Source organism: Dunckerocampus dactyliophorus, chromosome 11 (genome assembly GCF_027744805.1).
Source record: "Dunckerocampus dactyliophorus isolate RoL2022-P2 chromosome 11, RoL_Ddac_1.1, whole genome shotgun sequence".
In the NCBI taxonomy this organism is placed as follows: Eukaryota; Metazoa; Chordata; class Actinopteri; order Syngnathiformes; family Syngnathidae; genus Dunckerocampus; species Dunckerocampus dactyliophorus.
This window is the reverse complement of record NC_072829.1, coordinates 1,264,487-1,277,863: the sequence shown is the minus strand read 5'-3', so window position 1 is coordinate 1,277,863 and position 13,377 is coordinate 1,264,487. Positions and strand designations below refer to the sequence as shown.

The window sequence follows — 13,377 nt, the reverse complement described above, 5'->3', positions numbered from 1 at the left end:
TCCCAGTGTCCTCTGGAATAAAAGCCAATGAATCATTAGCACAAGACTGATGCATGCGCGTCTTTGTAACCCCCCAGCAACACGATGTTGGACACAATCACTGTAGTGGCTACACATGCGCCTTATCCTCCTGTTCAAACCCATACTGATGACTTTCTGCTTCTCAAGACCGATATGATACCAATAACCGATCGATTTATTTAAAATGGAGATGGAAGTGTAGTTTGTGCACACGTGGAGGTAAGAAGGACTGGAACTAATTAGTACCTGTTGATTAGTCCTAATGAAATATGATGACATCACTACTACCACATCACTACTATCAGGAGAACCAGAGTATAGAGGGGGAGGAGCCACCTGCTGTGGCCCAGCAAGGTGCACCGTATTCGGGCACACTCTCCCAGCAGCCGGTGTGACGCCATGGAAGTCTCTGGCAAACCTTTTGTATTTTTCGGCGCACTGCTAGCGCTTCAGATGGCTGTTAAAGTTTTTTGTGAGCTCCATGGTTTAGCGAATGTAAAGAATGCGCCTTTTGCTAATGTTGACGTGTTTTAACACAACTTCTGTTGATGTCCGTATTTGTCACGTATGTTTGTACGATTCCACGGACCACACGACTTCCTAAATGATTGAAAAACTCGCCCCTTTCAAAGTGTTCTCCAGATATCTGGTGCTAATGTCTGCCTTTTGAACATTTATTGACAGGCAATTCTGGGACACCTAAGCTTTTCAGTGTGGGGCCTTTCACTGATAAGACATAACGACATCGTCACAACGTAGCGAATCTTGTAAAATACAGAACAGCACAGTAGCAAAACTCTATGTGCAGAAATCAAAATATTAAAAAGCCCCACCAAACATAATGACTTCAAATTTTACCTAAAGACCAAAAAGTCCCAAATAAGATACTTCAATTTGTAACTCTCTGTTGTTAAATTGTCCTTTTTGCCTACCCCGTCATTTGTTTTTGTTCTTTTTTTTGGTCTTATTTCTGTTATTTTGTTGCTCCCATGTTCTCACACTATGATTGTATCGCTTCTATTGCCAATTTCATTGGAAATAAACTTCTTGTTACTAAAAAAGAAAATGTAAAAAAATCCTTCAAATTTTTGTTGCGATCTATAAACATGAATTACATTGTTTTATACACTGCGGTATTTATGTTCATTAAAATGTTAAAAACAATACCAATAAACCAGTAGACAAATCATTCAGCTTAAATAGGTGCAGCGATGAAGCAAGAGTCAAGAGAGCATTTCAAGTATAAATATATAAATCTTTATTTATGTCCAGTAACAGTGCTTGGGAACAATAATAATCATAAAGCTTGTGAAAGGAAGTGGATGAAAAATAAACAACACGCTTTTAACTGCTGCAGGTTATTACATCTGTTCCATTAAAAAAAACAAAAAAACAACAACATCCAGATGAGATGTGTTCATTCTTCATTTCAAATACGCTGACATGAAGCTGACATGAAGCTGACATGAAGCTGACATGAAGCTGACATGAAGCTTGGACTTTACAACAAACAGGAAAAATACTGTCAAATGTTAAAAAAGCTAGTGAAGGAGTTAAGGAGTTAAATGTAAGCGGACGTGTGACCCTCAACACTATTTCATAAAAATGTAAGATACAATTAGAATAGAAAAACATGATAAAGTATCAGTGCATAATCACTTCCTCTGCTTGTAAAATGTTCCACGGTGGATGACTTGTTGATGTATTGATGATCACAGAGTGACTTCCTGTGTGTTGGTGAAAGAAGGTGTGTGCGTTGGTTTGCTCCACGGTACTTTCATTCAACACTTTGAAGACAATGCTGTCAAAACAAGGGGGTTTCAATTGACCAAACCATGTAAGAGCTGCCCTGCAAACCTTTCATTATCACAACGATGGAGGGAACCTGCCGAAATCCTTCCGGGGGGTGAGCCAGCACTTCACTTCTGGCAGTGCAGTGATGGGACGGGATGCTAACCTTTGGTTAAATATCACACACCTTATGTACTTACTGACTGACAGTGTTGACAACAGAAATAAATACATGCTTCATGTTTAATGGCAGTGGGGGCCGGGTGTGGGGAGACATCCTAATTGTGTTTCTCACTTCATGTGTTTTTCTTTTAACAAGAAAATACAATTCATAAAGAAGTCCTTCAATGGACAGGAGGAGAAACTCAATTTAAAGCAGGGGTATCCAAAGGGGGGGGAATCGCAGAGCATTTGGTACAACTAGCACGCAAAGTCTCAGGGGAAGTTACAACAGGCTGTTAATTCTGCGTATGTTAATCTAAAAACATGCCATTATGCTAATATTAGCATGCTAGCACTAACATGCTAACACCTAACATGATAGCACTCACATGTTGATATAAGATTCTACTCATGAAAACAGCTAAAATGTTAATACGCTGTTAGCATGTTGGCAATGCTAAACCTAGCATGATGGCACGAGGTGCTTGCCAATGTTAACACGTATGAAAATGGCTGAAAATGATACTATGCTAATGTCAGCATGCTAGCAATGCTAACATTAGCATGCTAACATTAACTTAATTAATTAATGATCGCATTAAGTGTTTCTATATGTTTGTACTTATAAAAACAGCTAATAAAAGCAACACCTAGCATGGTAGCGCAAAGTGTCTGTGTATGTTAATACTCAAAAAATGGCAGAAAATGCTACTATGCTAATATTAGCATGTTAGCAATGCGAACGCTGGCATGCTAGACCTAGCAAGATGGCGAAATAACCAACCTAATGGAAACAATCGACGTCAATGAGAAGCTCTCCATGTCGGTTTTGGTTATTTTTCAATGAATCGCCCCTCCCTGTGGACAAGGGTTGGTTTTAGCCTCTTGACAAAAGCCCATCGTGTTCGGACACCCCTGATTTAAAGTGTAAGAAGAAAAGTAAAAGTTCCATTCATTTGTGACTTGAAGTTCCCTCCTAAGTAAGTTGATCTTTTAGCGTCATCAGCGGGATGACGACCTGATGATGCTATTTTTGTGGAGTGACTTCACAGTAGCCGCCAGAAGAGCCCGATAAAGCTGACTGGAATACCTGAGCCTGTCATCACCTGTGGAACACTTGCAAAAGTCTGCGGCGCGGTCGACTCGTCGGCCATTTCACAGCAACGCACGCCTCCTCGTCTCCACGCTCGGTGCACAAGCGTCCACAAAAGCGGCTGGTGACCCGCAGGCTGCCAGTCAGTCAGTGCAGGGCGCAGGTTACACGGGTGGCGTGGAGTAGCGCACCACGTAGTTGTAGTCAGGCGGCGGGCTGTGACACTCCAGGTCGGCGTCCAACGCCGAGTCGTCCAGACTTAAGTCCAGAGCCTCGGGGACGTTTGGGTCGGTCAGCACCGACTCTTTGCTCTTGCTCGCTGCCTTCATGCTGCACACACACACAACACTAGGTTAGCATAGCGTGCACGCTGGACTCAAAACAACCTGTGTGCTTTCTTCAGTCCACTAATGCTTAGAAAACAATGTGGTTGTCCACCACGCATGAGGGGAGGGTTGGGATTAGGACTAGGATTGGGCTAGGACCGAGGTTAGGTTCAGGATTGAACTAAGGTTAAGATTGGGGATAAATGAGAGTTAGAGGTTGGGTTAGGGTTGGAGTTAGGATTGGGTTAGGTTTGGAGCTAGGTTAGGATTAGGGGTAGGATTAAGGTTGGAGTTAGGATTAGGGTAGGGATAGGTTTGGGGGAGGGTTAGTTTGGTGCTAGGTTAGGATTGGGGTTAGGGTTGGAGTGAGGATTAAGGTAGGATTAGGATTCAGGCTAGGGTTGGAACTAGGATTAGGATTATGAGTTGGGTTAGAATTGGAGCTAGGTTAGATTTAGGCCGCAGGGTCTTCAAAAGCAAATGCAGTGGTACCTTGGTTAATGTCCGACCCAGTTAGTGCATTTTTTCAGTTAACATCCATGATGCTAAAATATTGTGTTAGCCCGCCTGGTTAGCGTGCAATATGGCTAGAACGGATGAATTCCGTTTACATGATTTTCTATGGGAAAACATGCCTTGGTTAGAGTCCGTTTTGGTTTGAGTTGTAGTGCCAGGTCCTAAAACAGCGGAATAGCTGTGGCTGTAGGCAACTTGATGTAACACAACTGTACCATTTGAAGTATCATTCCCGCTGGTTCTGTTACTGCTGTGTTGTGCAATGCAGTAATCCCTCGTTTAAGGAGGCAAATTGGTTCCACAACCGACCGTGTGATAAGTGAATTTTTACCAAGTAGGAGTCCTTATTTATAAATGGAATATTTTTGTACTTATAGCACAGAAAACCTGTTTAGCACTTGTGAATAGGATGTTTAACATGATTAGAGCCCTCTAGACATGACGTAACAGCCCTATAGTCACCCTATTACCCAATATAGTAGACATAATAAGACATATAGAATAAGACATATTAGACCTAAATAAGACAACACGCTTCCAGCGGTGCGAGCAGCCGCCGTGACGCCACGGAGGTCTCTGGCAAACATTTTGCACTTTTCAAACGCCGTGGGAGAAGTTACGAGTGAGCTCAGGAGACGTTACGATGGGCCGTTAACGTCACCGGCAGGAGGAAAAGGGAGCGCTTGGTTTGCTCACCCGTGCGGTGCGGGTACGGGTAACCTCGCCTCATTGGAGCGTTTTTGGAAATGATGGGTTCTGTTGTTGTTGCATTTATTGCTATGATGTCCTAAAGCACTCATAGGGGCCCCGTCCTGCACCCCTTCTTAAAACACGGCCTGGAAAGCAAATAAAGGCTAATGACTGATGAATAAAGACGTCATCACACACGTTCATGAATGAATGAATCCAAAAAGCCCTTCGCCAAGAAATGTGCCTGATGAATGACTTCACTGCTTCATTCCATAGGCGTGTGTAGTACTGTACACAGTACTACACACGCATACATGCTAGTTACTGCATAGGGGTGTGTAGTACTGTAGGTACTGCACAGGGTTGTGTAGTACTGTAGGTACTGCATAGGGGTGTGTAGTACTGTAGGTACTGCATAGGGGTGTGTAGTACTGTAGGTACTGCACAGGGGTGTGTAGTACTGTAGGTACTGCATAGGGGTGTGTAGTACTGTAGGTACTGCATAGGGGTGTGTAGTACTGTAGGTACTGCATAGGGGTGTGTAGTACTGTAGGTACTGCACAGGGTTGTGTAGTACTGTAGGTACTGCATAGGGGTGTGTAGTACTGTAGGTACTGCATAGGGGTGTGTAGTACTGTAGGTACTGCATAGGGGTGTGTAGTACTGTAGGTACTGCACAGGGGTGTGTAGTACTGTAGTTACTGCACAGGGGTGTGTAGTACTGTAGGTACTGCACAGGGGTGTGTAGTACTGTGTATAGGACCCGTACACGCTAGATGACAACTTTCTTTCTGTCCAATGGGAAGCCAGTCTTCCACGTTATGTAACCAATCATAGGGCAGCTTTTCGCTTCATTTGCTGCTCGGTGAATGAGTGAGTAATTGTCTTTGTGACTTCCTATGAAGTTCCCAGCGCTGCTCTCTGGAGGTCAAAGGGTCACAGCACAACAGGGGCGGAGCGGGGCGGGGCTGGGGGCTGCCGCCTGAATGCCTTCTGGACGAGTATGAAGTCTTCTGAGTGCTTGATACAAGTTAGCAAGGATCCCTCAAGCCTCTCATACGATAAGGACTCCTCACAAACGCTATCTTTTTTTATGGAAGACACCCACCCTGTACGATGTAACGCTAACATGTTAGCCTGAAGACACCCACCCTGTACGATGTAACGCTAACATGTTAGCCTGAAGACACCCACCCTGTACGATGTAACGCTAACATGTTAGCCTGAAGACACCCACCCTGTACGATGTAACGCTAACATGTTAGCCTGAAGACACCCACCCTGTACGATGTAACGCTAACATGTCAGCCTGAAGACACCCACCCTGTACGATGTAACGCTAACATGTCAGCCTGAAGACACCCACCCTGTACGATGTAACGCTAACATGTTAGCCTGAAGACACCCACCCTGTACGATGTAACGCTAACATGTCAGCCTGAAGACACCCACCCTGTACGATGTAACGCTAACATGTCAGCCTGAAGACACCCACCCTGTACGATGTAACGCTAACATGTCAGCCTGAAGACACCCACCCTGTACGATGTAACGCTAACATGTCAGCCTGAAGACACCCACCCAGAACAATTCATTCATCATATGTTTCAACAGTCTTAAGTAACTCATACAAGTCCCACCATAGTATCAAATAGTATCAAATAGTATCAAATAGAATAAAATAGTATCAAATAGCATCAAATAGTATCAAATAGAATCAAATATTATCAAATAGTATCAAATAGGACAAAATCCAGCCTTGATGCTAGAATTCAGACGTTTAGTGTGTTCACAGTCGTGAGCCCGAGTGCAGGGGTGTCCAACGTGCGGCCCGTGGCTGTTTATCTACCGGCACACAACACACCAAATATGATTTAACAACTTAAAAAAAACAACAGACAACAGCAAAAATGGAGAAATCAGCAATAGTTTGCCAATTTCCCAAAAATTCCAGATGATTAACAATGAACAGTATTAACATTTGTGAAATGTGTTAGCAATCGGTGGGAAACAAAATACACTCTGCTCTGAATAAACTTCTAATATTATGAGGGAAAAAGTCATTTCAGTGGCATAGAGTTGAAATAATAAGGGAAAAATACCTTATTTAAAAAAAAAAGAGAAACAAAACAATATCAAGTTGTAATTTTTGGAAAACTAAGTTGGGGAAAACGTTCTAATGTTCTGAGGAAAAGTACATTTAACAAGAAGGTTGAAATACTTGTCCCATGTCTATTAATAATAGACCTTTTCCCCTACAGTATAGAGCAGGGGTCCCCAACCACCGGGCCAACCACTCTGCCTTTGCCCCAGGACCAATCATTGGCCAGGACCAATCATTGCCCCAGGACCAATCATTGGCCAGGACCAATCATTGCCCAGGACCAATCATTGCCCAGGACCAATCATTGGCCAGGACCAATCATTGCCCATAAGACGTTCCCTTTTCTCCCATGCCCATTAGTCAGGACAAACATGCATCAACCACCCATGAACTTAATCCATGAACTTGATTAGAAAAATGGACAAGTCGAGATGGTGCCAGGATACTTGATGAACGAGGGGTAAATTTGTTTGTTTTGGGGGTTTAGGACCCCCAAAAGGGGGGAATATATTGTAAAATAATTATTTTCCTGTGAACTCCAGATGACTTTTTTCTTTTGTGAACAGAATCAACGTGACCTGACTTACACAAGATGCTTTTCAGATGTTATGCGACTCCAAAATGTCCTGCCAAAAGTTCCTAATAAGGACAGAGTCTAGTGATCCACGTCATTGTTACTGTTCATTGGCTCTATTTAAGGGCGAACGAAATAAATGAGGCCCCTTTCCCTCAACTGCAGATGTGTCTTGTTGTGCTTCTTATTATTCCACAACATTAGCACACACATCAAGCAGTGGTGCTATCATCTTCTCTCTGAAAAACAAACTCCAAGCTTCTAGTGGTGGATGGTGGGTCTGTATTCACTTTGTGCTTTTAATTTGATGTTGTTCCTGTCTTAGTTTTACACAATACATAAAATGAGATAAATTACATCGCTATACGACCCCCACCACCACTGCCCCGGTCCGTTGAGACTTGTGGGAACACGAGCTGGGCCGTGGGTCCAAAAAGGTTGTGGACCACTGATATAGACCAAAGCTGAGATGAGATACCTGCTGGAACTTGCTAGCACATCTACATGCGTTGCTTTACAAAATACCCAAGTGGCAAAGTTGCATCCTTTCATTTTTCACTATGTGGCCCGTGCTGGTCAAACGTTTGGACACCCCTGCCCGTGTGGGAACACGCTGTTTTATGTGCTTACATCCACACTGCAACTTGTCCAATAATAATAGCAATACATGCCATATATCACATTCAAGGGAGCATTACGTTACCAAGACTAGCATAGCTATGTGAGCTACAGTGCTAACGTTACACTACCATTTTAACAGCCACAGCATGCTAGGTTAGCGTATTTGCTGAATCTGAATGTCAGTAGCTGACTGACAGATGGTGGGGATTTATTTGAAGTCATTTTAAGACGCGTAGCAAAGCCTGGTTGTTGTTTTATTTTGTACACCGCTAACCTAACCCTAAGGGCATTTAGATCAACAATACTATCTGCCCTAATGGCTGGACAGGACAAAAAAAGAAAAAAAGAAAGTGGAGCAAACAAGTGAGGAAGAGGATGTGGTTTTTGGTGCTCATAAAAAGGCTCTGGGGGGACATATTACTGTTAGAATGCCATTAAAATGTCACTTTTGCCTAATAGGGGACATTTCAAGTCCAAGTGTGTTTTTTCTACTTAAAACAGCTTCAATTTGTTGCCCTGTCACGTCCTAAATTCATCCTGATGAGCACCAGATTTTGGAGAGAGAGAGTGGGAGAGAGCAACCATAGGCCACAGTAACGAGACATGAGTCATACTTGAAATCATTTTTGCTTGGAATTCCAATAAAGAGCATTTTAGTGGGCGCTCTTAAAAGAAAACAGCGACATGTCCACTCCGCATCTTTCTCTTTGGGCCTCCCTTCTATGGCATTTACTACCTGTTGCATACTGTCTGCACAATTATGAGAGTTTTTGGAGCACATCGTCATTTTTCTGCATATCTTCCAAATCCAACGTGTATTTCTGGTGATACAATATATTATTATTATTAGAGTGTAAAGCAAAACTAGGTAAAGGGGATGTTGTTCAGTTGTCACATGATTAATTATTTTTGCATCATTTTCTATCTATAAAATGTGTTTTTTGTGAACATTTTGGGGTGTCTGGAACAGATTACTTGGATTTACATGAATTTCTCTGGAACAACTTGCCTTGGTAAGAGTCCGTTTTGGTTTGAGTCTGACCTTCTGGAACGGATTAATGACATTAACCAAGGCACCACCGTATTTTATTTGACTTGTTCCAGAAACACCTCCGTGACTTTTGACTTTTTTTTTTTTACATTTCAAACTTTGTAAAAGGCATACTGATTAAAGTAGGGTTCCTACACTTATGAAGTGTAATTTATCATTAAGAAATTGTCCTTCATAGTGATGAATGTGCGAGTTTGTTTCCAGAAAAAAAGCCGAAGAATCCAAAACAGAGTAAATACAACTTTTATTTTATGACATAAAGTATGCCCTTTATTTCTTCATCTAATTGTGACTTTTTTTGTTTGTAATTTTTGTGCCAGTACTCGGAGTGCACAATAATTATCGGGCCGACAGGAGGGAATTATGACATCATACCAACAACTTCGATAACATGACGCTCCAATGAGGCGAGATAACCCGTACTGTGCGGCTGAGCAAATAAGGCGCTCCTTTTTTCTCCTGCCTGTGATGTTAACAGCCTGTCGTAATTTCCCCTGAGCTCACTTGGAAACAAACATTCACTTTCAGGGGAAGACATTTTGCGTGCTAGTTGTACCAAAGGGAAAAAAAAACAGCGAGCACACAAAAAACCTTATCAGCCACCTGAAACGCAAGTGCCACATTTCAAAAGTGCAAAAGGTTTGCCAGAGACCTACGCAGCCAGTCAGACTGTCCGGGAGCGTGTGCCCGAATACAGTGCACCTTGCTGGGCTACAGCAGGTGGCTCCTCCCCCTCTATACTCTGCTTCTCCTGATAGTAGTGATGTGGTAGTAGTGATGTCATCATATTTCATTAGGACTAATCAACAGGTACACTTGGTCAAATACTAATTTGTACCTCCAGGTGTAGACAAACTACACTTCAATCTAAATTAAAAAAGGAGATATAAAAAAGTTATTGGTCTTGAGAAGCAGAATGTTATGGCTATTGGTCTGAAAAAAACAAACAAACAAACAAAAAAAAAAAACGATATCATGCATCTCTAATTAATAGTAATAGTTTTGTGCACACAACCGAGAGTACAGTCGTTCAATAATAAAATGAATCCTCAAAACAACGTCTTGCCCAATAATTGTACACATTGTGTGTGTGTGTGTGTGTGTGTGTGTGTGAGAATGGCATCGTACGTACGCCAGAGCCATGATGCTCAGAGGTCGGCCGGCCAACGACTCCAGTCTCTTGAGAGTATTCATGTTGTCAGAGGAGAGGCCCATCCCGCTGTCGGACTGTCCGCCCTGTTCAACATAAGAGGACCAGTCATGCCAAAAATGGCAAAAAAACAAAAAAACCAAGCAGCACAATCTACTAGAATCCAACACCAAAGCTGGAACTAAGAATGCGTTCACACCTGTAATGCATGCTTTGTTAAAAGGAACTTTGGTACGTTTGCTTGGTATGTTCGGTTTCCTTCGGTCGAGTGCAAACACGATCATTTGAACCCTGGTGTGCACCAAAACCCTTCAGTAGCGGCCATTTTAGACCATTTTGACTGATCTTTCGAGGCACACAGTACCTGTATGTTGTGTTGTATGGCTTTAGAAACATGGAAGCTACCAAAAGAAACATTACACGCTCGTCTTTCATCAGAACAAAAAAGTTTGTTTTTAACCTGTTCTGTTTTTTTTAGTAATCAGCAATAGAACATAGGTAAGTTTCAGGAAAATATCAGTTCCTGACTAAAACGAGGAGAAAACCAGCTTTTTGTGAAAAGACAGTACATCTCAAGCATAACTTTCACGCACATTTTTTGCTTTTGTGACAGCTCAAATATCTAAACAACTATACCAACTAAAACAGCACAAAAACGGTTGTTTAACATCAAAATAACTATTTACAAATATAACACCATCAACTATTTACAGTTTTCACGATTGGAAGTAAACTGTGCGTGTGCATGCGTTAAAATGTCCCTGCAATGCGTAACCTTCTGTATGCTACACTCCTCCACGCTCTCCAATTTCCTCCTTCCTGTTGAGTGTGTTTTTATATGCAAAAGATCCATTTTGATCCATTCTCAAATGCACTTCTGCCACCTTGTGGCCCTTTTTATGGCTTAAACTACTGTAAAAGTGCCATCAATTAGTGTGCAGTTGTGTCTTTTTGCCCCCCCCCCCCAAAAAAAACGTACCGTGGTCGGCCGTTCGGGTTTATAAAACCGTATAAATACGTATTTGGTATTGAAAGAGTTAAAAATGGGGCTTTTGGAAAAGAAGATGGAAAACTCCAGTTCAGCGTTAGCGTGTGGACGGCAAAGACGGAGGTTTTGGCTTGCTGCTGACAGATGACATCACAATTATGTGCCATCATTTCCACACTAGATGAGTAGAACAGAACGTGTGCGATGGCAAACCTTACATTGCTGCTTTTAAGCATACTGAAATTACTTTTTGTGTGTCTTCTTTGCTGTGCGATTGGTGGCATTTTTTTTTTGTTGGTTGTGACCTTGGAGAGTTGGGGAACGCCACAAATCGCACGGCCAAAAAGTCGTTCATCCGGTTGTGACCCAGGCTTAAACAAGGACAGTTTGCCAGACACATTTCATGAATGATTTCAGCAATGATAGGAGACTAACACAGCAGAACTCACAAATAACCTTTTTATTACATGACAGTAAGTCCTTGTCAAAGATAATAATGCCCTTCTGTGGGCTATAACCTAGCTACTGTAAAAAGTGACGTGTGTTCTGTTTCACTGGTGAACTCTTAAAAGGCTTTCGGCTTTAGAGTCAGGAGGAATAACTCACCCCGTGACCCTCATTTGTCCCGCTGTCCATGGTGACCTCGTCAAAGGTCTTCACACTTGCCGGACGGATCTTGATGTTCCTAAAAAAGCAAAGAAAGATCATCAGCATCAAAGCAGTGGCCAATCCGTACACAGTCGTCCCTCGTTTATAGCGGTTAATTGGTCCCAGACCCCACCGCCATAAATGAATTTATTTAGGATAGGATTCAATGTTCCAGTTGGAGCATAGAAAACCTGTTTATGACTTTCTAATCAACATACAGTAAATATAAAACGTTATTAGAGCCCTGTAGACATGAAATAACACCCCTATAGTCACCTTTACACTCCTATTACCTAACACAGTAGGTATAATCACACAAAAGAGGACATATTAGACATAAATAGGATAACATAGACGCACACATTAGCAGGTCCTTGTGTTTTTTGTCTGGATAGTGTACTTCCTTGCATGTTTTAAATGGCTTTTCACTTGTATTAGCCAATACAGTAGACAGAATAAGAGTAAATAAAACTGCTGCGCAAGCAGTGTCTCATAAATGTGTTCCCTAGGGAACCTTAGTGACGGGTCCAGTGCCTGTCTCACTGATCACCGACACCTAGTGGCCAATGTAGAACACTACATTCACAATTAACAATGCTTCTTCTGCCTGTACACTAAGTCCCCAACTTACGGACACAGTTGGCTCCAGACGACCGTTCTTATGTGGAATTGTTCTTAAGTAGGGTAAAAGGTAATATTAGCAATGATATAGGTACTACATGTACGTGTATACATATACAGTATATGTGTATGTATGTAAATATGAGTTTGGATGCAGTAGTAATATTAAATGAGGATAATGAATAAAAAAAACAATAATAAAAGTGATATAATAATACGTAATGATAAATGTTATTTACCTTTGAAGAGGAGTGGTCCAGCATACGTTGTTGTGGAGGAGTTGGAGGAGATATTGAAAAAAAGGACAAATGGTGGTGGTGGTTAGACTCTTCTAAAAGAGGTAGTGTTCTGTGGGTGGTGTAGAATTAAGCAGGCCTATTAACTCTTCATAAACTTTAATCACACGCTCTGTCAGGGTTGTATCATTTAGCTTTCCATTTAGCTTTACACTGTATCTCCCCAGTCTAACTCTTCCTCTGTTGGTCCCATTAGCAGTGTCACAGCGCCCTCTACTGGTCAAGCATGTACAGTAGCAGTAGAAATACTGATTGAGTGACTGCAAGGCAAAATAAAATAAAATATAGACCAGTCGGCTTGTGTTTGTATCCGCGAGTGTTCGCTAGTTGGGTGTTCGTAAGTTGGGGACCTAGTGTATTTGTATTTTACATCATTCAGCCATTTTTACGAGTGAAAATGCTTCATTTCGGCCAGTGGTTCTCAATTATTTTCTGTCATTGCCCCCTAGGGGACAGAAATGTTTTCAGCCCCCCCCGATTGAAAATACTATTGATATCTATTTATTTATCTGTCCTGTACAGACTGAACTCAAAACTGAAACCAGGAAAATGCAACAATATGGAGAGCTGTGGAGCATACAGTACAAGTGTCTTCAAGAGTCAAACTGCATGCTTTGTATGATACGTTTGTCCATGCTAACACCGAAAGCACTCCGTGCCTCTCACACCCCCCTGACAGTTCACTGCGGTCCCCGAGGGGAGAGAAGCACTGATTTAGGCCAAGA

The 13,377-nt window shown here is 42.1% G+C and overlaps 1 protein-coding gene across 1 annotated transcript in view; it reads right to left on the bottom strand.

The window, feature by feature from the left end:
- Positions 1-1,262: 1,262 nt before the first annotated feature.
- Positions 1,263-13,377, bottom strand: part of kdrl (kinase insert domain receptor like) — an 81,176-nt gene continuing 69,061 nt past the window's right edge. Inside the window, exons 28-30 of the mRNA XM_054791712.1 lie at positions 11,694-11,772; positions 10,082-10,185; positions 1,263-3,397 (exon numbers count right to left, since the gene is read on the bottom strand). Of these exons, the coding sequence (XP_054647687.1) occupies positions 3,232-3,397; positions 10,082-10,185; positions 11,694-11,772 (349 nt within the window). The 3' untranslated portion in view covers positions 1,263-3,231. The remainder of the gene's footprint in view (positions 3,398-10,081; positions 10,186-11,693; positions 11,773-13,377) is intronic.